The sequence below is a fragment of the Candoia aspera genome, chromosome 11 (assembly GCF_035149785.1).
Source record: "Candoia aspera isolate rCanAsp1 chromosome 11, rCanAsp1.hap2, whole genome shotgun sequence".
NCBI classification, from domain to species: Eukaryota; Metazoa; Chordata; class Lepidosauria; order Squamata; family Boidae; genus Candoia; species Candoia aspera.
The window spans coordinates 23512226-23540191 of NC_086163.1; the positions used below are offsets into that span (position 1 = coordinate 23512226).

At 43.9% G+C, this 27966-nt stretch overlaps 1 protein-coding gene across 1 annotated transcript in view; it reads right to left on the minus strand.

Moving 5' to 3' along the window:
• Positions 1 to 27453, minus strand: part of ZCCHC14 (zinc finger CCHC-type containing 14) — a 30763-nt gene extending 3310 nt beyond the window's left edge. The window contains exons 1-12 of the mRNA XM_063313004.1: positions 26876 to 27453; positions 23198 to 23321; positions 10711 to 10784; positions 8454 to 8525; positions 8041 to 8150; positions 6013 to 6107; positions 5851 to 5905; positions 4716 to 5001; positions 3394 to 3485; positions 2424 to 2548; positions 2025 to 2165; positions 511 to 1947 (exon numbers count right to left, since the gene is read on the minus strand). Coding sequence (XP_063169074.1) covers positions 511 to 1947; positions 2025 to 2165; positions 2424 to 2548; positions 3394 to 3485; positions 4716 to 5001; positions 5851 to 5905; positions 6013 to 6107; positions 8041 to 8150; positions 8454 to 8525; positions 10711 to 10784; positions 23198 to 23321; positions 26876 to 27436 — 3172 coding nt within the window. The 5' untranslated portion in view covers positions 27437 to 27453. The remainder of the gene's footprint in view (positions 1 to 510; positions 1948 to 2024; positions 2166 to 2423; positions 2549 to 3393; positions 3486 to 4715; positions 5002 to 5850; positions 5906 to 6012; positions 6108 to 8040; positions 8151 to 8453; positions 8526 to 10710; positions 10785 to 23197; positions 23322 to 26875) is intronic.
• Positions 27454 to 27966: the final 513 nt, after the last annotated feature.

The following is a 27966-nucleotide window of genomic DNA, read 5'->3' on the forward strand; positions in this document are numbered from 1 at the left end:
TTAGAGACAGCATTTTCTCAAGGAAGTCAAGGGCATTCCCAGGACTGCTACTGGTTGAGGAACGCCACAAGGCTCACCTCACAAGGTTTTCAGGCTCAGCCTCCCCTTGCCAGAATAAGCATTTACCCCTTCAGCTCCTCCTGTACTTCAGAACATTAAAAAAAAGTTTCTATATTTTTTATATTCTGCCTTTCTCTCAACAGTTGAGGAGAGTACACGTGGGAGCCTGTCCTCATCTCGTCCTCATGCTAACCTTCTAGAGTAGCCCGGGCAGAGGGTGTGGACTTAAACCCAGGCCTTCCGCATCCCAGTCTGAGTCCTTCACGACATCAGATCAGTGCTTCCGCCCAGACCATTAGATGACCAGGGTCGAACCTGGCAAAGAAGGGCACGATTCTACTTGCGTTTTCAGCGGGGCGCTCTGTCCTCGCGACCAGAACCCACAGTCCCGGACCGTGTATTTTGTGCCCCTGACCAACTCTGCCTTCAGCCAGCCACACCGCTCCTCACCTTGTCGATTGAAATCCATCGGCGGCTGCTTGCAGTCTTGAGCTCTGTGGCCGCTGGCTCCGCAATTGTAACAGGAAAGGTTCCCGGGTTTTTTGTGCCCCGTGCCACTGTTGTTGTTCACCATCCCCTGTGCTTGATACACCCCGGCAGCGCCGGCCATGAAGCTCTGCATCGGGGGCACCGCGAATGCGGACTGTCCGCCCACGAGGGAGTCCGGCGTGGGGCCGCCGCCGTAAGGGGAGTGGACCATGGGGAAGGCCGAGCTGCTGTTATACTGCTGGGTGTTGACGTAGCCGTTGCTGCACAAAGGGCTGAAGGGGAGGAAGGGGAATGTAAACATCGACGGTCCTGAAAAGGGGTGCTGGAAGTAGTTCGCATAACTGACAGTCATGCCGCTTGAGCCGCAGTTCCCGCTGCAGCCGCAGGAACTGCATACCATGCAGCCAGGCGGCTGCTGCTGCTGCTGGTGGTGGTGGTGGTGGTGGTGGTTCTGACTGGGGACAGGGACGCTCCCTGCAGAGCCCCCGCCGTAGAAGCTGTTCTCCGCAGCGGAGGACAGCGTGGGGCTGGAGCTGGGAGGAGGACAGCTGGGGAGGCTGCTCACGTTGGCAAAGGAGGTGGCCAGGTGGCTGCTGGAGGAGGCGGGGTTGCTGTTGGCGCAGAAGGTGCTGCTGGGCATGGGGGCGACGGGCATGCTGCTCATGGCAGAAGAGGCCACTTTGGTGTTGGCTGTGTACAGAGCAGTCCGAGGACTTATTATTGCTGGGGACACGCTGAATTGCATACCGCTGGAACAGGACGACTGCCCTGCGACCGGGGAATCTGCGGGGATGGACGACGAGACGAGGAGCTTGATCGGGGGGCGGGCCACGTGGAAGACCGTGCTCGATGCGGAGGCGGCAGGGGCACTGGTCTCCACGAGGAGGCCCGGCTGCTGGGACGTTTTCGCCACTCGGTCCAGCGTGGGCGCGTGCACAAGCTTGCACCGTGGGCCGAAATGGATGGACGGTGTGGAGGAGCCGTTTTCCGGGACGCCGGAGAGCACCTGCAGGGGCTGGTGTGGAGACGCGGGCACCCTGTCCACCATGGCGCTCCCAAAGCTCTTCTCCATTTTGGTGCTGTTTTGGGGTGGCCCGGCTGAGAACTTTGTCCTCTCTTCCAGGGGCAGAAGAGAGTGCATAGGCGAAGAAAGGAGCTTCGTGTCTGCGTTCCCGCGCTCCGATTTGTGCATAGAGTTTAATATTCTGATCGGAGGGACGTGGGAGGCGCCGGCAGCCATCACCTGCACCGGCAAGGGGTGGTGAGCAGACGGACTGGACCCCGCCTCGTTCTGCACCGGTAAGACCTGAGCGGTGGGCCTGGCCGAGACGGAGCCGAAGTGGTTCAGGATCATTGCCGGCTTCTCCTTCTCGGGGGGCTCCGCGTGGGTCTCCACACCTGCAAGGCAAAGGGGGTCAGCGATGGCGTCGGCCGGGGGGGGTGGGGACCGCCACACAATGGAACAGGGTCCTTACGTCGCTCGTTCTCCTCGGCGCTGTCCGAGCTCTCTTCCCGGGGCTGGATTCCCGAGGGGCTGGAGGAGGGGCTGGACGACTCCGAGGAGCTCCCTTCGCGGGGGGCTGCGGAGACGGGCCGATCCACATCCACGTGCAGTTCTTGGGGAGAGAAGCAGAAACCCTTGTGAGGGGTGGGAAGGCGAGGGCTGCGACCGAACGAGACGCCTTCTCATCGAGGGCGCGAGCCTCTAAGTCACAGGCCTCCCTACGGAAATCCGACTGAAGGAACAAAAGGAAACAGGAGTGCTGTTTGGGAGGACCCAGTCCTAGATCTCGCCCATCAAGCATGAGGTCAGTAAAGGCTCAAGACAGCATGAGGCGAGAAGCCCACTCATCCAGAACCCGCGCCCCCTTTACCCGCTGCGTGGTTCCCGCGAATGGTCTGTATAGGGCCGATGTGAGTGGTGGGAGGGACTCTGGCCACCCCGGTGCTCACAGATGGGGAGGGTGCCGGGTTCAGGGTCCGTTTCTCTGACTTTTCTCTGCAGTAAAAAAAACGTGGGCAATCGAGTTGAGTACAATAATCCTAGTACGTCTTCTAGCCAGACTGCAGTTTTCGGATACACCCGTTCGTAATCCCTTTCCCAACACCAATAAACGGATGGTTGTTCTGTGAGCATGTGAGATCATTCAGAGCTAGTGCAGGTACCAGGTAGTCCTCAGGTTACGACCAGTAGTTCAGGGACCGTTCAAAGTTGCAACGGTGCTGAACAAAGGGTACTTACAACACGTCCTCATAGTTCCGGCCATCGCAGCATCCCTGCGGTCACATGATTGCAATCTGGGCGCTCGGCATCTGGCTCACAAATGCAACCCTGCAGTCACGTGATCGTGTTTCCCTGCCAGCCTCCCGGAAACAAAGCCCATGGGTAAGCCGGCAGGAAGTTGGGAGTCGCAATCAAATGAGGTCCTTGCTTAGTAACCTGTGCGGTCCTTGCTTAACGATGGCAACTGGGACTGTCGGAATTGCCATCGCTAAGAGATGTGGTTGTGTGAAGTCGTGCCATTGTCAGCTGAGGACTACCTGTACTGGCCACCGTGATACGGGAGCGGGCTGGAACCAAACTAATGACCCTCCCAACCAGGATCAAATCTGTCCCAGTGTGGAGGACAGATTTCTCCAAATCCTAGCCAGCATTTAAAGAAAAAATCAAGTATGCACTGTTCTATATTAGCTTAACATAGAACAGTACTATTTTAAGAGCACAGAATGCATTCCTAAGTGGTTTGGATTTATTTGTTAAAAACCAAGTTTGTTTAGAACTAGTTACAAATCACCCTGTGGAGGAAAACAGCGTATGTTTCTGCAGTTGGCTGTGATACCTACTTTTCCAGTTCCAGCTGGGTCTTGAGTTTCTTCTTCGCTCCCATGGTGAGGGTTTCAAACTTGTTCAGATCTTCTTCGGTGAGGCTCAAGAACTTGTACGGAAAGGAATATCAATTTTATAGTGCACCGATACCTGGCATGCTTTAAAACTGCGTGCAATTCAACATGAACCTTCCTTCGTTATGAGTCCCCTTAACATTCTTTTTAAAATGTAACGCTCCACCAAGGCATTAGTCCTTCGGGAGACGGTAGCAGAGCATTTGGACAGAAGAGACCCCGCCTGAGCCGTCAGTCACCATTCTGTACTCTAAACTCATGGCTCTCCCGGTGGCGTCGATGCTGTATCTTGGTATCTGCTGAGTGACTTCACGCAGCTTAGGAAGGAGGGCCTTGCGGTTTGGCACGTTTGGGAAAGCGCCACTTGGGAGAGGCCCGATGGAGTGGTTTCTCTCTTAACCAGACACACAGATGCAAGTGAAGTGGCGCAGAAGGTCATCAGGGCACCCGCTGCGGGTTAGTGCCCATTCAAGGGATCACCAGGGACTCCAATGCCCAAAGCCACAGGAGCACGTAGATAATCAGCACATTTTTTAGACATAAAAGCACTGATGAAACTGAGAATATTAAAGCAGGCATATTGAACTGGGGTGTATTCCCATAAAATAGAGGAAAATATTAAATGATAAAACTGAGCCTCGTACCATATTCCGTTTCCATCTAAAGGTACGCCAAAATACCCAGATTAAAAACATTCTGGAAGACGCACATTAGAGCTCCAGGTTTAAGCGACTTATAATTAACCTCCGCCAGAGGGCACTCCAGCATTGTTTTTAAACCAGAGTAAGGTGGTAGGAGCTTTACAAACATATATGTCTGAAAGAACTGCTACAAAAGACATTTTAAAAGAGTTTGTCTAAGTAAAGTCGACGTTGGCACAGCTCTTCCCTAGATTATCAAAGGACTCTGCCTGCTAGAGATAGAATTTGTGGACTGGGAAACTGAGTCTGGGTAGCTCAGTTTTTATACAAAAAGGAGAAAGGCAGTACGTGCTGGGTATCGCAAGGAAGCTTCTAAAAAGCCACTATATAAAAGCACGCAATATTCTGAGTAGGACTTCCTTAGAAAGAAGTACATCCTTACTATTATTCTGAACTTAGAAACCACCCAACCAGTTTAATTTAAACTAGTTGAGCCGCATCAGCAGTTATGATCACGGTCTTAAGTCTTTTCAAATGTCTGCTTTTTCTCTATAGATCATGGGAGGAAGGCAGCAGTAGAAAAGGAAATCACACCATATCCTCCTGGGGAACCCCGCATCTTACCTTATCCATGGTCAGCTGTTTAAAAACTGGATAGTACTTGTGCAGCCGCAGTTTCCGTAGCCAATCTAAAATCCCATTTTGCTCCTGGGCCTGCGGGGTTTGCAGACTTGAAGTCATCAAAACAGGGGAAGAGTTTTCCATCTGGGCACGGCTGCAGGCCAATGCGGATCCGGTGCCCCCTGAATGAGAGCAGTGTGACAGCGCAACTGCTGTGGCAGCTGGATGTGGCATGTGATGCTGAAGACTGTTCTGTGCAGACTGGACCCCGGCAACCCCACAGACGGGTCTGTTAAGGGAGAGCGAAAAGCCAAACAGGGATGATTCGTTCACTAAGAAGTAACAGAACTATTACATCTCCAAGGAGGCTGCTGGACCTTGGACACCTTTAACTGCGCATTTCTAAAAGGTTAAAAGCCAAAGGGCTTTAAGTTTAAGGTAAGGCTCAACCCACCCGCTTCAGTTAGGGAGCCACTGATCTGACAGTGCTGGGTGAGCTACCCTCAACTGTAGATGGATCATCCCACCATATCCTGCATGCTCATTTCAAGACAAGACTCTCGCAGACATTTATTTGTAGAAGTAACATGATTCAGGGTGCTTGTCATGGATCGCCTTCTACAGCGATGCATGTATTTCGGGATTTACTCTCATGGAGCAACACAGGTAGAAAATGCTTCAAGGGAACAGCATGGATTTGCAGTACAATTTCAGATTTTCCAGGTGAAAACTCTATAGCAGAGTTTCTCAACCTCAGCAGCTTTAAGATGGGTAGACTCCAACTGCCAGAATTCCTCAGCCAGCATGGCAGGCTGGGGAATTCCGGGAGTTGAAGTCCACCCATCTTAAAGTTGCTGCGGTCGAGAAACACTGTTCTATGCCCTGAAAGTACTGATCAGAACCAGCCCATAGAATGCATCAGCAGGCCAGGGAGCCTTGCTCAAAATAGTAGGATGACATAACATTAGCAACAGGAAGAACTCGCATGAATACAAAATGTGTAATTCATGAAAATGAGAAGGCCCTCTGGGAATTCAGCCTCAAAGGATAACCAAAGCCAGTTCCCCTAATTACACAGGAACTTGAACTACATTTCACAGTTTTTCTATGTTATACGCGCTCGCTAAATTCATCTCACCTTCCGGAAGCAGCCAGTGTGGTACCCACTTTATAAAGGGAAGAATTGCCAGAACCTAAAAAATAAGGACATCACGTATTAGGCAGTCATTACCTGGCTAAGTTTTTTTTTTTTTTTTAATTTTGGGAGAGGGTTGAGGATGCGGTTGCTCTTTAAACTCACTTGAACTCTGAAACTGTGGGGAGTGACATGAAGTGCTGAAAAATTTCTTGACATGGTCATTTTTCCAGACATGGGAAGGTAATGATGCCAAATACCTGCAAAATTATTGTGAAATGTGGTATTTTCTTAACTGAGGCACAGCTCTTAGGCACAGAGCTAAGGCTGCAGGTTTTAATTAAAGACTGTCAAAAATGAAGTTACGCTATACACAACTCATTAACTGAAGCTGTCTTCCTTACAATATGCTTGCCACAAGGAGTCCAGAGTCCCTAGAACAGGAACACGTAACGAACAAGATTATGGCTAGCCCTAATATTCACTAATTTCTGTGTTACGAAATGAGTCACATCACCACATAATGAACAGCACAGAAAGCCAAGCAACATCAACCTCTTTAGAAATTAGATGGTTCTCAAACTTACTGTTAATTAGATTCTTTAAATATACGTTTTCACCATACCAAATTAAATATCTGACACAAAGGCCAACTTTTGAAGATGCATCCAAGCAAGAATAAAATTACAAATAGTTACAATTTCAATATGGAAAGTCTAACGTCTTCTAGTATTTCTTGCTCTTAAAAACAACAGCAATAACAAGACCGACTTTTATTCTAAATATTCTTTTGCCTTGCTTTGCCTTTGTTTTGCCTTCTTTTACTAAAAAAGACGGGGCTCTGCTAGAAACATGACTCAAATTGTGCGAGGCAGTATTTTTAATAAGCAAGCCTCAATAAACCAAATTGTTGCTTCTGATACAGTTTCCATCTCAAAGGTCCTATAATAGAAATTTTATTACATACTGATTAAGGGGTCATGAAAATCATTGAAATATACCAGTATTACAGTTCCAAATTATCAAACTTAAAATGAATTCACTCCCAAAGAAGAATCTGGAAACAGATTCATGAAACAGCCACGATCCTCCCTATGGGAGAGGTACAGTAAATCTGCCAAGACAATCTATTTAGAATTAACTGTTCAAGACTAGAACCTTTTTGCCCATTCGACCTCCTTGTAAGCAAATGGCACCAACTCAAGTGATTTAATTACATTGCTTCTATCACCCAAATAGTTTAAATAATTTCAACTTGATTCTGGCCTTCTGCTTATCCCCTATTATTATTTTTCAAGCAGGTTTGGCTTATCAGTTATTCAAATGCAGCTGGCCCTTAAGATTGACTTTATCTGCCAAAGTTACTCACTTGTCTCATTACTCTAACTACCCAATACCTCTTCTTAAGTTCTTTGCAATGGCTTTCCAAATCCAGTACAAGGTTCTCATTCTCAGCTACAAAATCAGAGTCCTATTTAGACTGGAGCAACACAGAAGTTGCAGCAGATTAATTACATAAATAAAACCCTCCACAGTGATATCAGTCCTCTTATCAGCGTCAATCATCTCAAAGTTTCTGAAATAACCCACTTTTTCTCCCTTTTTGCTCTTCCTGTCTGAAGTTGTCTCTACAAGCTGTTTTTCTTACTTCTCTTCTTCAAAATTCACTTTATCTGGGAAACTTTTCAAATAACCCTAGAGTACATATATTTTTGTAACTTAGCCAAAGTAACTGCAATTAAAACAATGGCAGGCCTCTGAAAGGGAAGACCTATTAAATCTGACCCTGCACAGCGCTAATTAGAAAGATGGATCTGCCAAGCAAATGTTCAAATATATGCTGGATGTTCTGCGGTTCCCAGGAACCAAAAGAGCACCCCCCCAGCCCCAAAGGGACTGCAGGAACTCCTGTTGAGTAGAATTGTGGGAGGACTCTGTGGTATGGAGTAGCAGAGCTGGGCCCTGCTAGTGAAAGCAGTGTGTAAGATCCAGAAGGCAGATGGGTCATCTGAGAGTCCAAAGCAAGTTTTCATAATTTGTGCTAAGAGACTATACTAAGTAAACGCAACCAAGGCAAGCGATCAACTAATAATAACTAACTCTGTCATTATTGAATAAGAGTTATTATATTATTAAATAATAAAATCACACACCCGCATGCAGACAAATTTCAGAAACAATTTCAAAGTATACCTAAGGTCTGATTCCAGGTCCATGTGGCTTCTTTCTAAGTAAAATGAATCTGAACCAGCTAGGAAAGGAATGAATTTCTCCAAATTTTCTTCTGGACACAACTGACCTAACTAAGAAATAAAATGTTGTTTTTGATTATTCGTGCAGCATTGTACTTTATTATTGTTACCCTCTGAGCCGCCAGAATCGTTTAGAGTCAGATGGCGCCTAAATTGAATAAACTAAACTAAAATTTTCAGTATGAAACTGAAATATAGCACTCAAAAAATAATCTTGGATTAATAATAATTAATAATTAATTAATTAATTAATTAAAAACAGTATTTTTAAAAGCCGTGCAAGTTAACTTGCACTTAACGTATACCTACTTCAAAAGGTATCTTAAAAACACCGATTGTACAAAATCATTTTACCTTTGAAATGAAATCAGTCACTTCAGCAGAAGACTTTGTTACCACTGTCACTGAAGAGTCAGACCATAAGACCTGAGGAAACAAAGAACCCTTCTGGTTACCTTCATTGAGCAACTTTAGAGCGGACTTTCAATGTTCTCAGGATGAATGGATGAATGGGGCTGGGCCGTTGTTACAGTGGGGCAATTCTACCTACGTTTTCAAAGCTTACCGGTCAGTGTTTCCCCCAAGTGCACCCTGGAACTGTGCTTTATCCCACCACTGCATGAAGCAAATCTGGTTTTAGTTTATTAATCTTTTCTGTACAAAATGCATTAAAGGTGGAATGTCGATTTTAAAAACATTTCAACGGCCACGCTTCCCTGATACGCCACGTGAAACTACAGCAAACCACAGGGGCGTATTCTACAGCCAGCTCCTAATTATAATATCCTTATTTACTTAATCCATTTTCAGACTACTGTAATGAAAAGACCATTGGCACATCCCGTACTTTTGTTGCTACCTTGTATACATTCACACCTGATCCAGGATCAGGACTACAAAACAATGCTTATTTAAATAAACAAAATGTGCTCTGGAGGTACACGTGATCTCCTATTGGTAAGACGGGCAATATATTGCCATCATCACACCGCACCTGCAGCGCATGCCCGTTCCAATGCTTGGGCAGGGATATCTGGTATATTCCAGACTCCCATCAGGAGACCTGAGCTATGGATTTGTAAGACCCCCCAAATCCGCATCCTTTCCTTCCTGCAAGTTCAACAAGCTATCTGACGGCATCTCTTGAAAGTCCATAGACTGGTAAGTGATCAACCTAACTGACTCACACGTACTTCCAATACAGAACACAGACTAACGGTGTGTGTGTTTTGCACGTATTCTAGATGCTTTGGGGACAGATGGGGAAGCACTGCTGTTACCCTTTCTAAAAATGAGCAGGGATGAGCAGGATCTTTCCACACGATACTACTAACAACCAAATGCATGCATTTTTCCAGCCCTGAGGATACTGCCAAAAGTACTGGTGGGAGGAAAGAGTTTCAAAATACATTACGTAATTGAGGAATTTCCTTTTTCCAGCACTTGCTTAGCTTAAACTAAGAAACAGAAACAGGCAGGCAGTTTCTATTCTTCCCTGGGCTTTGTGGATTTCTTTTGCTTCCCCTTGCCCTCTAACACACAGAGAAAGGATATAAGGGAAAGAGCAGTGTTCCTGGACGTATTCACTGCACAGTTTCGTTTACATGGCATTTTGCTTGTTTTTCCATATATTTTGCATGTAAAAAAAGTACCAAAAATCTGATCTGAACTCCATGGTTAGCATAACATCTAAAGTTATATCCTGAAACGCTGACGTTTGCTGGCCCCCCTTTCGCTGTTAGCTTGCATAATGTTCATGCTAGTTACGTGGTATTCCGAAGTAAGGCAGCTGAAGTGAGGCGTCGAACCCTTTCTCCCGCAGGGCTGCCGTATGACTCCTTATAGCCAGCTCCAAAGGGAGAAGTGAAGAAGAACAGGAGCGTTTTTGGGGAAATCTGCTTCTGCAGATTTAGTTAAAGCTCAGAGTCTACACCTTCCTTATTTTAAGTTCCCGGACTAGGGATGCTAGTTGTTACGTGTCATGCCCTCAGGGTAGAGGTCCAGGGAAGAGAATTCATAGTATAAATATATCAAAATAAACCCACAGGAATTACAGTGCTTTCCCTATCCTGTGAATGGAGCTGAATTTTGATATTGTACTATTGCCGTAAGTTTTAGATATTCGGTGCTTCAGAATCTTCTCATTTTCCCTCTTGCTGTATTTTGTACGATTAACCTCAAGCCAAGAGATATACTCCTAACAACTTAATGAACTATTATTTAATATGAGGGCACAGTTACTTTCTCAGTGCTTATGTGCATAAGAGCTGCACATTAACTTTTCCCTTGTATATACACAGAGTCGTTCATGGGAAAATGCTTGTTCTTCTTTCAGTGCATCTTGAACATAAATGGATAATTATAACCTCCTTTTGTTAAAAAGATATAAGGAGAGTATTTCCTACAACGTGAAGTGGTAAATGCCCAAGACATATAATTCTGGAATCAGAGGTAATGTAAAATTGAACATATCTTTCTGCGTTTTGGGGGCAAACTATTATAAAAAAAAAAAACCCAGCACCCCCAAAGGTCTTAAAAGTAGCATTCTGAGTGCTCCACATCTGGTTCCCTTCATGTCACTTATATTTCCTTGTAAATCTTTGAAACTCACCTCAAAAGAATATTCCACAATCCTGTCATTCTTCTTGTGTGATAATCCCTTTAATTCCACTTTTTCAACGCTCACTGTTAAAAAAGAAATATATACATTACACATCGAAGAGCCCCAATGCTATATTCTCCAGAAGTGGGGAAGGCTGCAGACATCGACACTTACTACTTATGTCCCCCATCCGGGTGGCAAATTCCATCCAGGACGCCTTTTTGTGGATGCCACACAGGAACGGAATGCAAGCAGCCCAATGCCGTGCAACCAAGCTCACCAAGTTTTAAATATGGGCAACATTTCAGAGTAACAATAACATGAATTTTCTTTGAAATTGATGGAAACAATCCCCATGGGTTTCCAATTATCTTGACAGCATGAATATTATCCAATATACAAGTATTTTTACTTCTGGGCAAACCGCAGCGGTGTGCTTGTTGCTGTTCAGAGAGGTTGGAGGAGGAAAAGGAGAAGACACACGTTTGTGAAGGAGTGAAGAAACTGGACATTGTCTCTCTCTCTGTACTGAAAACGCTACAATTCTATTTCTCTGTCAAAAAAGGGAAGAACTGCAAATCCAGATTCTTAGACATGTTTACTGTATTTGCATACCTGTCTGTTTTCAAGGAGGGTTAAGAAGGCACTGGAAAAGCAATTCTGTGGGAAAGCATGAAGACCACCTTCAGTTCTTAGCATTCTTCATTATGGACAAAGGCAACTCACCCACTCCTGTCTCCCCACCTCGGCCTCCCTCTTTCGCTGACTCTTTATGAAGCATTCAGACAGCCAGAGAGTCCCGTACCCAGAGTCTCACGAATCAGAAGACATGACTCCAGGCTATTTTCAGATGCGTCTCCTCCCATGAGAGACAGAATAAGAGCTTCTTGCTTACACTGTGTCCTCCTTTCTGCCCATTCGTGTCTTCTCCAGGCCCATCACAGACTTCAGGAAAGCCTCAGAAGTGCTGCTGATCACTGACCCTTCACGGGCACCTTAGCCTATGTAAGGCAGCTGATTCTGCCTTCCAAATGACCATCGTAAGTGAGCGGACACTTTCTGAACCACCACCCAGACGCTTGAGGTCTTTATTTCACCATTTCTCCCAACCTTTCCCTTCTCTCAGCAAGCAAGTTCTAGTCCATTCTGTTTTCTTTCTACTGCTCTTTTAATCCCTAAATTGCAAAAGGAAGACTTCTCTCATAAAATCCAGTAATCTCCTGTTTTACCTGAGTGGGACAACAAGATCATCATTGCAATCATGTTTTTGAAACTGTTCTCTTGTTTTGAATGGAATGAAATTTACTGGGATGAGGAAGAGGAGGAGGAGAAGAGAACAGCCACATTTTTGTGATCCCCTAGTTACTTTAGTCTCTCAGTTAAAGCCTTCACAGATTCTTAAAGACCAGAGTACGCATATATTTGAAATACTAGTGCCCATCTTTCCTGAATCATAGTTCCTTTTCTGTTCTTATACAAAACCAAGTTTTGAATGGCAAGTCCTACCTTCAGAAACCAAGGTGGCTCATTACACCACACAAAATATCAAACAGTGCATTTGTTAATTGTACTAGCCCTCCTTTACTGCTTTGTGAAAGAAGACCCAACCATCTGCTCCAAAGGTTATCTTAAAAGCTGCTTATCAAACTTGGGACACGCTTTCATTTTTAAATACTTTATGAGCATAAGAAAGGCCAAGGCAATTATAAGAGCTCATATCCTGTACAGTGTGCTATAATGAAGCCTGGCTAAAGATGAAGATTTGGAGCTTGGAGGAGATTTTATATTATCTTCTATTGGAGAGATTTTATACTCAGACTAGACTCGATTAATTGAAGCATGGGAGGATTTAGAACTTTGGGCTCTAACATAACCAGTCTTTATCATGAATGGTTTTGCCCTTTGTTTTACAAACAACTGAAGTAAGTTTAAATTATCATTACAGTAAAAATATTTTAGCCAGGCAATACACACATGCCAAAAATCAGTGCCTTGAAGGTTTTTATCATACATAAAATGCTCATCTTTGAAACAAGAGTTAACTGTTTGTCTCCTAGAACAAGAATTCTTAAAGTCTGCCGGGTAACATACCAGCAGCTAAAAAGAATGTGTTTAAAAATATCCATGTGTGCATGTTGTTGTTTATTCGTTTAGTCGCTTCCGACTCTTCGTGACTTCATGGACCAGCCCACGCCAGAGCTTCCTGTCGGTCGTCAACACCCCCAGCTCCCCCAGGGACAAGTCCGTCACCTCTAGAATGTCATCCATCCATCTTGCCCTTGGTCAGCCCCTCTTCCTTTTGCCCTCCACTCTCCCTAGCATCAGCATCTTCTCCAGGGTGTCCTGTCTTCTCATTATGTGGCCAAAGTATTTCAGTTTGGCCTTTAATATCATTCCCTCCAGTGAGCAGTCTGGCTTTATTTCCTGGAGGATGGACTGGTTTGATCTTCTTGCAGTCCAAGGCACTCTCAGAATTTTCCTCCAACACCACAGTTCAAAAGCATCGATCTTCCTTCGCTCAGCCTTCCTTATGGTCCAGCTCTCGCAGCCATAGGTTACTACGGGGAACACCATTGCTTTAACTATGCGGACCTTTGTTGTCAGTGTGATGTCTCTGCTCTTAACTATTTTATCGAGATTTGCCATGTGTGTATACTGAATATTAATCTATTTTGGAAAAGCTAACATTGCTTAAAAGCACTTTTCCTAACGAACATTCCCTTGATGTTCTTTCCCACTCCTCCCAAAACACATTTTCTCCCTACATGGTAAATTAACAGTTTTAAAATGTTAAAGCTGAAGTTCCTGTTTATTGCATCTATCTGCAGAAAGTCGTGTGAACTGAATCCAGTTGAAGCATCAACTGGAGTAATGCTTACATGTGTGTCATAATTAAATGTTTTTAATGTTATTTTTCATCTTTTAATTCATAGGAGGTAGCTTCCACCTCAAACTTTATTGGAAATAGAACTAATAGGAATTAAGCATGCTAGCCATATATTTATCAAACAGACTGATCATACCACCGTGGCCAACACTTCCAGGAGCAAGCAAGTGCTGTAAATCAGTTGTTATTTAGACAACTACATCACAGGGACACTAATACCAAGGAAAGAATGGAATGGTTTTTAAAGTAACACAGAAGAATTGTTTAATTGACTGATACCTGAAAATAACTGCTTAATTGGGGAAAAGAGAATTATATCCATACTATTAAGCTTGCACTAGCCAGCCAAGAAATAGTCACATGGTTTTATATGCACTCAGGCATAAGAGCAAAGAAAAAAAGTCAGCTACTTAAAAATGGGGCAATTTTGAGTGTTTGATAGTTCAGAATTGTTACTTGCCAAGGTAAACTAGTGAGCAGGCAAAGGGACAGCACTTGCAGACTTCTCATGAACTAGATTATGAAACATTTAAATAGCGATCTAGTGTATATCAACATTTACAGACTGCACTATTGACACGTAAGATAGATTATAACAGGAAAATAGAATAGTACTCTCGATGCCAGATTGATGTGTTTATGGTCCAGTGATCCAGCTGAAATGAATAACTTGAACAAATCAATCTGCAGCGCACGGGATGTCAAAATACATTCCGAAAAGTTTGTGATACGAGGATATTTCTTTTTCAAAAGAAAGCAAGTTCAAAATACTGCTTTCCAAAAAATACTGTATCTACAGAATTCCCTGCCTAGGGTTCTCATAATAGTAGATGTCTTCTGAAAGGTGTTGTTTGTTTTAGAACATCAACAATTTTTCCCCACTGCAATGCAAACAGTTTGAGATGATCTTGGTTTATTGTAGACATGGGGAATCTGCTATTAATGATTGCTGGGATGGTCTAGTGGTTAAGGCAACGAGCTAGAAACCAGGAGTCCATGAGTTCTAGTCCCGCCTTAGGCACAGAAGCTGGCTGGGTGACCTTGGGCCAGTCCCTCTCTCTCAGCCCAAGAGCCAATCAGGCGTGGTAGGAGAGTTCTAGTCCCGCCATAGGCATGAAAGCCAGCCGGGTGACCTTGGGCCAGTTGCGCTCTCTCAGCCCAACTCACCTCACAGGGTTGCTGTTGTGGGGAAAAGGAGGAGGAAGGAGTATTAAGTATGTTCCCTGCCTTGAGTTATTTATAAAAAATAATAAAGGCAGAAAACAAACGAACAAATAAATAAAATGACCATGTAGATGGAGCCGTGTCACACACTGGGTAAGGCCAGGATTTCCTGCCTTTTTCTGGGTTCTGAATATGGTTGGGAGTTTTGGAAGGTTTTAAATATTTAACCTTGTTTTATGCTTACACTATAGTTTTTGTATGGTTCCCACCATAAAATGTGAGAAACAGAAATTTAGCAGCACAGTAAAATGGAGCTCCAAGGGCCATTTTGTGTACCTCTGGTCTACCAGACCAACTTTTTAATAAAATCTTGTAGCAACGGCAAATCTTCACTGCATTTCTTCCTTCGTTCGCTCTGGTCCTAGACCAGGAAGCTGCGACATGTGAGACAAGTGCCAGAGGCCACCAAAAGGATGGCACTGCTAACCTATCAAGTTACCACCTTTTTCCTATAAATGAAACCACTGATATGAAACACGCATATGAGCATTAGAAACCCATTAAGCCACACTCACGTGGACAACATATGGAACATTCAGTTCCAATTTATAGTACTAATATACTTAATTTCCTGTCTGATTCTGCAACTTCATTCTTTTTATTTTCAGACTGTGAATAACTTTTTCATGTGTTTCCAAAAGCAGATTCCAGATTAAAAGATCTTGGGCTTCTTTTATTATAGTTGGTTCCCTTTCAATATTAAAAAACTTAAAATCAAAACAAAATATGAATTCAGTGACTAGACAGGTAGTGAAGTCAGCATCTTAAGATAACCACAAAACTCATTAAGCATCCCCAAACTGTTAGTATATTGGGAATTATGAGAAAAAAATATAACTGCTACTTTAAAAAGATGAGTAATCTCTGGGACAGGAAACTAAAACTCAGATGAACATTATTTTTGCACAAATAGCTGACTTCAACTTACTATGCTCTTGTGCTAGCAGTTAAAAATACGACATTTCTAACCATGTTCTCTAGTGTTGTATGTCAGCATTGCTGGGGCTATGTACTAAACAGACACATCAAAAATCACAAACAACATTTATTAACAAAAAATTATTCCATCTGCCTAGAACTAAGTACATGTCAACAGAAAGCGAAACACGTGAACCACGCAAACAATAATAGGTACTATTCTCTGTCTTTTTAAAAATCAATCAATCAATCAATCAAATGACGTTCTAAAGGTGGACTGATCACTGCCATACTTGAATTTCTGTAATAATTGCTCAACCCGCTTGGCGTAATTTATCAAGTTCATTCGAGCTAGCTACAGCATCTTCAGCACATGAGAACTCCATTCTATGAGGTCATGCTTAGGGAACGTGTCAAAGCACTAGGGTTAGGCAACCCATGACTGCGCTCAAACTGAACACGGTTTCACCATGAATACGTGTGCGTTAGGAAGGCCCTGGATGATATAAATACTGTGGTCTAATTACAGAAACAAACAAACAGTCACACACTAACAGACAGACAGACAGACAGAGGACTCTCCATACGGTTTGGCGCAACTGTAGCAGCCGCGGGAGCAAATGACTCGGCTACCTTCTGCAGATTAGTTGCACTAACTCTGAACACTGAGTCACCCCATACTGAAGGGTGGATCCCAGGACCCTCCTGTGAAACTCTTCTTGTGAATTTTGCAGAGATGAATATTTTCACCCCATTCAAATGAGTGTGGGAGTGGGCAGCTTGCCCAGAGGGCCACCTGTTTCAGTTTCAGAAGGAACTCGACTCCTCAGTCAGCAGAAGCAGGGGAAGGACCAGGAAGGAACCGAGTGTCTCCTGAGCTGACTAAGGCATCTCCGCCAGGGGCTGCAGGACTCACCTCACCCTTGGCCTATACTGACAAGCCAACACCACTGCCAAAGCTTGGTTTTGGCCCAGAAGCCACCTAACTGGCAAAAGCTGAACCAAACATTTGTGCCGCTAAGCTTAGACCACTGTGTCTCAACTTCAGCAACTTTAAGAGGTGTGGACTTCAACCCCCAGAGTTCCCCAGCCAATTAGACAATTTTGATAATTGGGTTAGACAATCGTCTGCTAAAAGGATGTCTGCTATCAACCAAGTAGATTTGCTACTATTTGCAGTAACTATAGCCTTAAGTGGGAAATTCAGTGCCTGGTCATTCTCATTCATAGTGTTGATATAAAGTGAAACTGAGATGCAATCTAGCAGAACAGGTATCAGAAGTTATTCCAACCCACAGGGCATGAAGCAAGGCTAGATCCTTGCTGTTCTCCTACTTCGTTTATATAAATTACATAAATTTAGTTCATATAAATTATAGTCGACTACAGAAGCAAAGAGGAACATCACCCCCTAAATTAGCATATAGCAATTTTGCTGCTTGCTGATAATGCAGGGATTCTACTGCAGACTCCAACCCGATTAAGAAAAGTGTTGACAGCAATAGCAATTTTGTAAAGGCCATTTGTTAGTGACTGACTCTGCAAACGTCAAAATCTTGAATTCTGTAAACCAATGACTTAATAGATAAATAAATAATTCCTCCCAGAATACTGAGGGACATAAGATACCTTAAATGCTTAATTTTTCAGGCTGGAAGAAGCTACAAACTGTGTATCGCTGACTTGTCTCATAATGTCCCACTGAGCTCATCTGCTTTTATATCCTTTTTCCATACTAGAGATGCTGGATCGATCCCAGCTGCAATAAAACTATCTGAAGCCAAGGCACGAGTTCCATTCCTCTAGGGATCCAATTAAATGCAGGTATTCATTTTGCTACTGCTGAAGCCATTAAATGTAAATTTCTAAGGAAACTGTTTCAGAAGGTCCAATGTGTCTCAAACGTGGAGTTCCACAATACAGGATGTGTGGTTTAAAGGGGCTGGTTTATCATCTTTAGCTCCTGGCTAAAAATACATTTCTACTTACACGGTTTGGGCCCTCCAATTTCATCCTCCTGAATTAGTAGCTAAACTGCTGCAGCAGGCCTCTCCCCACAACCGCTGCTCCCTTGAGCCACAGTACGAATGAGCCAGAACAGGGCTCAGTTTAAGGGTCTCGGATGTGGACCTCAAGACGAGCACAACAGAATCTCTACGTTCATTGCACTAGGAAGTTTAGAAAATGCTTTAACACCAAGCAAATGCTTAGATCAACTCGTGATCTCCTATACTGCAGAACCTTCACAATACTGGGTTTTGATCATATTATGCAAATCTGTCCTAGAAAGCAGACAGAGGAAGATCCCTCCACAGATCCTGTGGAGCTGTGGATTCTCTGGTCCACGTCCCCTTATATCGCTTTCTTTCTAGGTACGCTGTGTGAATGGAGCTAAGCAAATGTAATGCCCCACACGCAAACTTTCCATCTGGACTGATGAATTCCATGTTCCACATCTCTTACGTGATCATAGTTCAAGGATAACTGCAAAAACAGACAAGTTCACAACAAAGGCCTGCAGGGTAACACCAGCAACTTCCTCAGAATCTAGGGTAGGTCAAGAACTGCCTACTGAACATCTTTTGTCGTCTGTCGTCACAGTATCTCTTATTCCACTCAGGCACTAAATGTCTGTTGTTTAAACAATGCTCATGATTGCAATGCATGCTAACGCTTTATTTTAACATTACTGTATTGTCACTTTGGTCTGTGACCGTCAACCAAGATTGACGGGCAAGTCTTAGAGGAGATACCACATCCGGGAGATCGGATGACAGCCTGGTACAACAAGATTTTTCAGACCAGGGTCAGTGCCTCAAGCGGCGATCTTTTCAAAATTCCCAAACCATTTGTTTGGGCATCACAAAATTAAAACCATGAAAAGAAGACGGGGGTTTCACGCACTTCAGGTGAACAGGGCTTTTTCTTTTTAAAGGATTTCAACTCCTAAATCACTTCTGGTTACTATTTAGCCTACTGTTCAAAACCGCCGTTTTCCTTAATATTTCTCTTTTTAGCCCATTCTAAACTGTGCACGTTAATTCCAGTCTTCATAGCAACAACCCAAGAAACCCGCCAATCACGTGCATTAGGGGACTGGGTCAACATTTATGCTCAAAAGAACTTCAACAAAGATTTCTTAGAGGTTAATTACAAAGAAGTCCACACCTCCGTCTGTGGGCGAGCAATGGCTTGAAACAACGGACCACCGTCTCTTTCGGTCTAAAAGCATTACTGCTTCAGCGTCTCAAGGCAATTCGCGTCCCCCGTCAAGCAGTGGCTCTCTACTTCCAGAAACCTAAAGGACGCTGTGCTGTCCTGGTGTCAGCCCTCCCTCCAGTAATCCTAAAAAGCAACCATGGACCATAAGCAAAATCTCGCCCTGGAGGTGAGACAGGCCCGCTCGCTCCTGGACTTTCGAACAAGGCTAAAAACCTGGTTTTGCCAGCAGGCTTGGAATGGGAGGGGGAACACTTACACCTGGGGATGGCTAGCGCCCTAGAGTGGTTTTCGATGGGCCTATTACACTCACGGACTGATTAAAATCTCTTAGCCATTTAGATTCTATTATACCTCTATTTTTATTGTATTATTGTATTTGTAATTGTTCTGAATTTTAATTCTGTTTTTATTGTAAACTGCCCAGAGTCTGGGGAAGATGGGCGGTGATAAAGATGGATGGATGGATGGATGGATGAATTAAACAAACAAACAAACAAAGACACACCAGTAGCTTGGTCTCACGAGTATCCTTCCACAGATTATACCTATTCTGCAGAACTCACCTATCCAAATCAAAATACAATATAACTATTCCAGATAAATGGCTTTCCAGAAGAAGGTATTTAATTGGGAGCCTTATCCAATCACAATCTGAAATTGCATATAACTGTAAATAGTTCAACAGAGCCATAGAGGGATTCTTGCAAGCAGTCTTTGTAAGCATACCACTTTCTTTCAGTTGGGTATCAAAATAATGTAATTTCATCAGCACTGTCCCTTCAGCTTATTGTTAAAAATAGCATAAGCATGATACGCTGATGAAATGGATATGCTCAATGCAGTGAGGTAATGCAATAAATCAATGGTCCTTCCTAAGAAGTGTAACACAAGCAGTTGCAGAGAAAAACAGCTCTGTATTTTCTGACTGGTCTTTAATTTGTTTTTTTAGAAAAAACAAAATGCTGTTTCACGGTGTAGCTGCAAAATCAAAAATATTTTCCAGTTGGGAAGTAGATTGCTACAGCTGTTGCTTAATTCCAATTCAACTAAACAAGTCATTTTACTGCCTTCTTCATCTAATGACACATGGTGGTAAATTTCACTCCAAAATGTCTGCCCTTAGGAGAAGAGCTGCAAGAATATGTTGATACCTTAATCTAACAGATATTAACAGTCAACACTGTAACGTGTCTCCTGCTGTATACTTAGCTACAGGGATAATAATGAATGCCAATCTTATTAAAAACAGAACTACTTAACAACACCCATGTTCACATTTCAAAAGTGCAGTCATAGTAACCCAATGCTCAAGTTTAACATTCGATTTTATTGTAAGCCTACTATCTCTTTACTTGAAATTAATTCAGTTGATCTCAAGGGAAGTACTCCAGACTTCTGCTATATGTAAGCTGCATAATGGGCAACTAACCACAGGCAGATATCAAAATAAAAGCAGCCAGTAAGTCTGTTTACAGGTACTAACTGCATGATTTTGAATCATAAAGGTGAAAGGCACTGAAAATGTTTGAAATATGATTGCCCCTCAGAAAAGAGAAAGAAAACCAAACAAATTTATTTATCCCTTTACAACTATCCAACTTTAGTCACATAGCACTGGTTCTTATTTGACCATACTTTCTTATCACTTATTTCCAGATTTCCTGGATGATTCCTTATGAATTTTTAAATCTGCATATTATAGGTAATGGTCAATGAGCAATTCAAAGTCTTCTCAACCAAACTTATTTTAATAAAACTTGGCACTGTACAAGTAGCTACTGTAATTAATTAAATGAGTTTTTAATTTTTGGAAAAGCTGCAGCAACTATATAAACATTTATTAATATTGCAGGACTATTATTACAGCTTATTTAATGAGCTGCAATGAAATCAACCACAGCTTGGTGTGACATCTGAACCCAGTCTTGGGATGTATAAACCAATGAGTTGTTTCTCACACTGTACGGCATTTTGTTGTAACTGTACATTAAATAAAACTATTTTTGACCTCCTTTAAGTTTAAATGCATGTATTTTCATCTCCAAATCACCCAAAAAACTACTGGAAGCAAAAAAAGCAGGAAAAAAAATGTCCTTTTCCTTCCATAAGTAAGCAGTTCCAATCTGTACAGTTTTGTAATTACTGCTTATATATTATTCTTATTTATTTAATCCAAGATGTTTTGCTTTCAGTATTCTGAATAAATCATAATGGGGAAACAGAGGTATAAATAAGCAAACACAGTAAATGCGTCCCAGCAACAGAACTGCTATTTTGGAAATTACTGCAAATATCAGTTGCTCACATTCTTCCACCTATTTACAATGTAATAAACCAATGCAGGAAAGTAGCTTATTACTTTGATCAAAAAACACAAGCCTTATCCATGAGGCTTCTTCTCCATGCAATGTTGACGCCGGTGAAAGATTTTAATGGACAGAAAACCACGTACGCCACCTTAAATAAAACCTCAGGTCTCTTTATCACTGTGACTTTGGAAGCAGTAGAGGCTCTCCATGAGAACACGCTCTTCCTTGGAAAAGTCATTTGAGCTTTACACAATAAGATATTCATAAGACACTTCCATATGGATTTGCCATTTCACTCAACTATCGTAAGGGTTTATGGAGTACAGAGTTCATCGCAACATCTGGTTTAATGTATTTTATCCCACACTATGCTTTTGGAAAATATGCTGTGGTCAAGACATCTGGTAAAGTTCTAAAGAGGCATGCTGCTCAGAGAGCGAAATACGACTTGCTATCCTGGTTGTTTGTACAAGCACTAAGGATAAATAATTGTGATCTCTGCATTTAGGGTCATTGTGTTCAGGGAAACTGAAAACCATCAGAGTTGAAATGTCCGTAGTTTATCAAATGCTGGACTAGGTTTTATGTATCATTTTAGGAGCAAGATCTAAGCAAGCTGCTTGTAACACTGAAGAGTCTTTAGATTACTGTCAGAGCAAGATTCTGGTTGTGTTTTGCACATGATCAACAGGTCTAGATAGTTTTCAATATTTTTGGACGTTATCTCAATATTCCAGATAAATAAATGTCAGAACTTGAACATCAGCACACGCTAAACTTCCTGATCATCAGTAACAAACTGTCAGAATTATTTGTTTCAAAATATGATTTAGGAAGCATTATATCCATGAATCTCACCAGGGAAAAAACCAGTATACTGTATTATCTGTTTCTACAGTAAAACCAGGAGAGATTTTCTATTACAAATGATTGCTCTATCTGATGTATGAATCCCTTTATCTGAATTAGACTGTACATATGGCACATTCTTATCTGGAAGTTCCAAAATATTCTGAAATATTGCCTCAAAGCATTTGTAGATGACCATGTCAGACTGAATTCTAACACTCTCAATGCCGTTTTAAAATCCAAGCAATAAAGCTCGTTTAATGAAACGTGGACAGCCTCGTGTGGCGCAGAGTGGGAGGCGGCAGCATTGCAACCGAAACTCTCCCGCGACCCGGGTTCGATCCCAGTGGAAGCTGGATTCTCTCTCGGGTAGCCAGCTCAGGTCGACTCAGCCTTCCACCCTTCCGAGGTCGGTAAAATGAGCACCCAGCTTGCTGGGGAAGGCAACGGCAAACCACCGCGCTACAGCCTCTGCCAAGAAAACATCGCAAAAGCGGCGTCCCCCCAAAGGGTCAGACATGACTCGGTGTTGGCACAGGGGACCTTTCGCCTCCACCAATGAAATGTCAGATCTCAGCACAATAGGACAGACCAATCCTAAACAGATGAACCCATATAATAACCAAGGAACTGCAGCAGTGGAAAGAAATACTCATTTCTTTCCACTGCTGAAAGCACCCAAAATTCAACACAACAGGGCTCTGCGCTGCACATGTGAGCTACAGTGGCAAGTCAAGCAGTTACAATTCAAGTATTTTCTTGTGGTGTGATATGACTAGAGCAGGTAATACAGAAAACAGATTCTTACTTGGCCAACCTAATTATATAATGTGTATCTCCTGAAGGCAGAAAGGGAAGTGAATGAAACTTGCATGAAGTAAATTACTCCCATCCATTCAACAGAACCTTCGAGTTCAAAGGCTACCATAAATGATACAGAATGAACTTTCCCCCAGCCCTACAATAACCCATAACTATTTTTAAATATTAAAAGCAGGGTTTTCCTTCATCAATTCATATGCAATTTTTAAGCCGTCAGACTGTTTTTCTCACAAATAGGAATATTTGGCAAAACTCTGAGATGTACCTTTGGAGTGTTTCCCTGAAGGCCTCTTAGGTAATGACTCCTCAATGGAATGTGCTGATGTATGTAGTGCATTTTCTAAACTGTTACCAACGTTGTTTATGGGAGTCTCAGATCTTGGAGTGACCTAGGTAAGAGCAAAATTACAAAACACAAACCAGTCAACTTGGCTGACTCAAAAAGATTCTTAAAGTTCAGTTATTTTTAAAACATTCATATTTTCGACTTGCTATCTTTTAGAAAGCATCCTTAGGCTCCAAATCCTATTACGGAACGTTAATGCTCACATTTATTTTATACCTAAGTTAATTTGCTTTCTATTAAAAATAATCCCGAAGCATAACAATCTGCTGTGTATTGTAAACATGCTCCCAAGGTAAACCTCACTTCCTCGATATTTCATTTTGTTTGAAAACACTTGGATCTTGCCCTAGTCTCACAGACTTCACCAGTCAAGTAATATGGCGACTGACTCTTATGAAATACACAGACAGATACCAAAAGCATTAAGTAGTTCCAAGTGCTGCACTTAAGATATTGACTGTTGTTCTACTTGGGGCTGACTACAGCTATCTAAGAACTTCGCTTTGCTGAGTCAACAGCCCCTGATACAACATGTGGTTGTATTTCCTCAGAAGGAAATGCAACTGAAGTGTTGTTTAGAGCATCAGTCATGATTTCTGAGGCCTTTCTTTAACCCAACATGCTCCAAATACTTTTACAAGATTTTTTTTAACAGATTATTGGCAAAAGAGGTCCTCGACACCTCACTTCCTCTGTAACAGACCCTGTCAGCCATTGTTGGGATCCCCAGATGACCTAATCGATGCTTGAAAATTGGCCTCAGGTTGCTGTTCAACATCTAAACCTTCTTGCCAACTCCTCTTGGCCAAGATCAAATGCCTTCCATACAGTATCAAGGACATCATTTCCTCCCATACTCCATTCCTGAGCCATGGGGCACCCGTACAGACCTGCATCTGGCCGTTCACCATTACTGCACTATAATGCCCAAGGCAAAGAGTTTGTTTCCAACATGTACCTCACTCTATGGCCAAAATCTGTAAACAGATTTTTTTTAATCATCCAAGCCTTGCCTTTCTTCAAAATGTACTTTCAATGGCTAACTAACTGAAAGTGGAAACAAACTGTATTCTAAATGATTTATGTGTCCATCAATCATTGCAGAAATTGGAATTTATAATCTGGTAGATAGCAGGAACTCTGTAGGTTTTTAACGTTAAATAAATGGAGGCAAGTATGAGATTTGCTGTAAAAGTAACTTAAGCTACAAGCTTATTTGGGGTACAGGTTGTTGTGCAAGTTACACGCAACCAGTTAACAGGCAAAAATGTTATCACATCAAGGATTATATTATTCATAATAATGCACCCTCCAATCATTTGATTTCAATTCCGTATAGCATTAATGCTTCTCTTCAACATTATGAAAAAACCTACTTAGATTTGGACAATGGCCTTACAAACTAATCCATCAGTTCCAGTATCTGCCTGCCATGACATAACACTCTATCAAACCCAAAGGAAGCTAGAGAAAAAAGGGCAAAACTCATGGAGGATTAGTGAGGAAGAACGCTCATCAAATGCGTCTACTTAGCCCGCTTTTCCTAATATCCCAAACGTGATTTGGATTCACTTTTTTTTTTCTTTTGAGGATTTCAAGTTTAGGACCTATTAACAGTGTGACAGTGTAACCAAATTAACCAAGCATGTTCTGCATGCAAGCCTTTTCTCTGGATTAGCCTATTTTTCCTAAAGTCCTACCATGCATTTTTCTTCATTTTTCTTTTTATTACTATTGCAAACTTTTAATTGATAATTGTCAAAGTTACCAGAAAACATATTTTCAAAAACTGTTATTTAATTCAGCTCTTGACAATGAGTTTAAACTTGTTCTATAACAAACTCAACAAGCAGGAGATCTCTCTCCCCCATTAATGCAAGTCAGAAAATTAATGCTATCTTTTTAGTTTGTTATGATCCAAGATGAGCCTCAAAAAGATCTTTAAAACCAGGAATGAATACGGACATAAAATAATTTGTAGTACAAAGTCCAATTGTATGCATTTGTATGGTATGAAGAATCATGTTTTTGATTCAGTCATGAGTTAATCGGTGTGTGAGCACATTAGATTTCGTCGTGCCCAAAGAGTGCCTACAGGGCACTCTTTGTTCAAAAGGATTGCACAGCACTTAGGGATTCCCCTTTAAAACCCATGGTTCATCTCGGCGTATTTTCTGGCTGCTCCTGCAAGTCCCAGCTCTTGCATAAAATGCTTGAATCTGGCAAAGCCTGAAGCATAAATTAGACTTACTGTTTTAATCCCCATAGTAGATTGTCATAGAAACACATGAAGCTGGCATGCAGATGCTTACAAAGAGTATTAAACAAGTATACAAACAAGTCTTTATATCTAACAGCCTTTGAGGTATTGTTGGCTGATTCAGTTGCTTATGTAAATTGATATTTAATCCTGCGTTTTGGAAATGAGAAATTGCCTGCTGGTATTAAGTTTCAAGAGTTTAGTCTAAGCACCAGAGTTTTATTATTTGGAACACAGCATTGTAACAAAATTGTCCACAGTTTAGGCATACTGGACTCTTTCTCGAAATACATGAAAATGAAATGTACTAACAGTACCATCAGAATTAACCTACTCATACTAGATCAGCATTCCCCATCTTAATCAGGAACTAGCTGCATTGTCCTTTACTCCTGCATCCTCAGCTGGAATAGCCTTTGGGGGAAAAATCCAGCACGTTTGTACGGAGGCAAGACTGTGAAGACTGGGTTCAAATCTGTATAGTCCGAATGCTGTAGCATTCTTAGGAGTGTATCTGCAGGGCTTATGCTGAGCTGCCAGGCTGACTTCAGGAGACCACAATGACAAGAGCAACATGCTTGCCTCAAGCCACTTCTGAGGAATTAAACAACTGTACAAGTTCCTTCCTCCTTGAATTATACCTCTGCATCAGCAGTTTTAAAACCACTCATCTCTGCTTACTGATCCCAGGTACTTTGAAACACCAAAAGCAAAAGTGAGAGAGCCAAACACAGATATAAATAATAAAAAAACCAGACTTCCTGAAAGTTTTACATTTAGGACGATATTTAAAATACACACACTATTGAAGGATACCTACAGGAAATTAACTTTAGCAGATCCCCGTTGCATGCTTTCAGTTGGTTGCCACAAGCTGTTCAACAGCTTCAAATGCAACTGTCATTGATTGTGGCCAAAACCTGCATCCAGCCCCAATTCTTTGCTACTAACCCTGTTTCACAAGACCAGGTTGCTCTTTATAAAATAAACAAAAGCCTCTCCTCTCCCCCACCTGTTAGAGCCCAGGATAAATAGAGAATCAGCTCCTTGGGTCACCCTTAATAGCACAACCACTGGGCCCAACAGCTGAGCAGCTGCATAGCCTCAGAGGAGCGATTTCTGTGCCTTTTCCCAACAAGTTGAGACGCAACGAGACCGAAAGACGTCCGTTCCTAAAAAGGAAAGAGGAGGAACAGGCGCAAAGGCAGAGAAGGGAGTCGCGGGCGCCCCACCGGGAAGGAGAGAAGAGGCTGGGACGGACCCACGACCTTTGGGCAGAGTTAACTGCCGGCCTCCGACGGGGCCGGCCAACTCTGCCCGGAGCCCGAGGCACCCACCTTGTGGCAGCCCGGACACGTCCCCGCGACGGCGCCGGCCGCGACGGGGCTCTTGCTGGTGCAGGCGAGGAGGTTCTGGATCTTGGTGAGCTCCTGGCGCAGCACCTGCTTCTGGTGGAAACTGAAGGCCGGGTGGGCGGAGGCCATGGTGAAGAGCAGCAGGAACTCATCCCCGGTGCGCCCCTCGTTGAGCTGCAGCCCGTAGTTGTGGATGACCGAGTCGATGTGGGTGAGGGTGCGGAAGAGCACCCCCGCCGCCTCCCGGTGGGACGAGCCCAGCAGGGCCAGCGAGACCAGCAGCTTGCTGCGCACCACCTCGTCCGTCAGGTTGGTGAGGCTGCCCAGGTCCGCCGGGTTGTTGGCCTTGATCTCCGAGTCCCGCAGGGAGTGGTAGTCCTTGCGCGCCAGGTCCTCCAGGCAGGCGCCCAGGAAGCGCAGCTCGAGCGGGATGCACAGGTCCAGCAGGCCACAAAGGAACTCCACCCGCTGCGGGGAGGGCAGCTCCGAGAACCAGCGGTAGACGCTCTCCCGCTGCAGGCGCGGGCACCGCTTCTCCACCATGCTGCCCTCGCCCCCCCGGCGGCCCGGCCCCCCGGCCGCGGCCGCCCCGCCAGGCCCCGGGCCCCCGGGGGGAACGCGACGGGCAGCGCGGGGGACGGGGGCAGGCACGGGCCCGCGGCCGGCGGCGGCGGCGGCGAGGAGCGGCGGCCGAGCTCTCCCGGGGAGGGCGGGGGCGCGGCCGGGGGCCCGAAGGGGCGGGGCCACCGGAAGCCCCTCAGGGGCACGGGGCGGCTAGGCCCGTCTCCGCGGGGCGCGCGAGGCCCGACGGCGCTTCTCCTCCGCCGCTTCCCCTGGGGGGCTCGCGTTCCTCCTCAGGGGGCGACCGCGGCGGCGGCGGCGGCGGCTCCTCCTTCCCGCCGCCGCCTTGGCCCGGCTCCCTCCATCCCTTGCCCGCGGCCGGGCGGAGCGGAAGAAGGCGAGGCGGCAGCAGCCCACCCCCGCCGCGCGCGGTCTCGCTCGCCTCCGCTGCCCGGCCCGACCGCCCGGAGCGCGACAAATAATCCCGCGACAGGAGGCGACGCTGCCGGGCG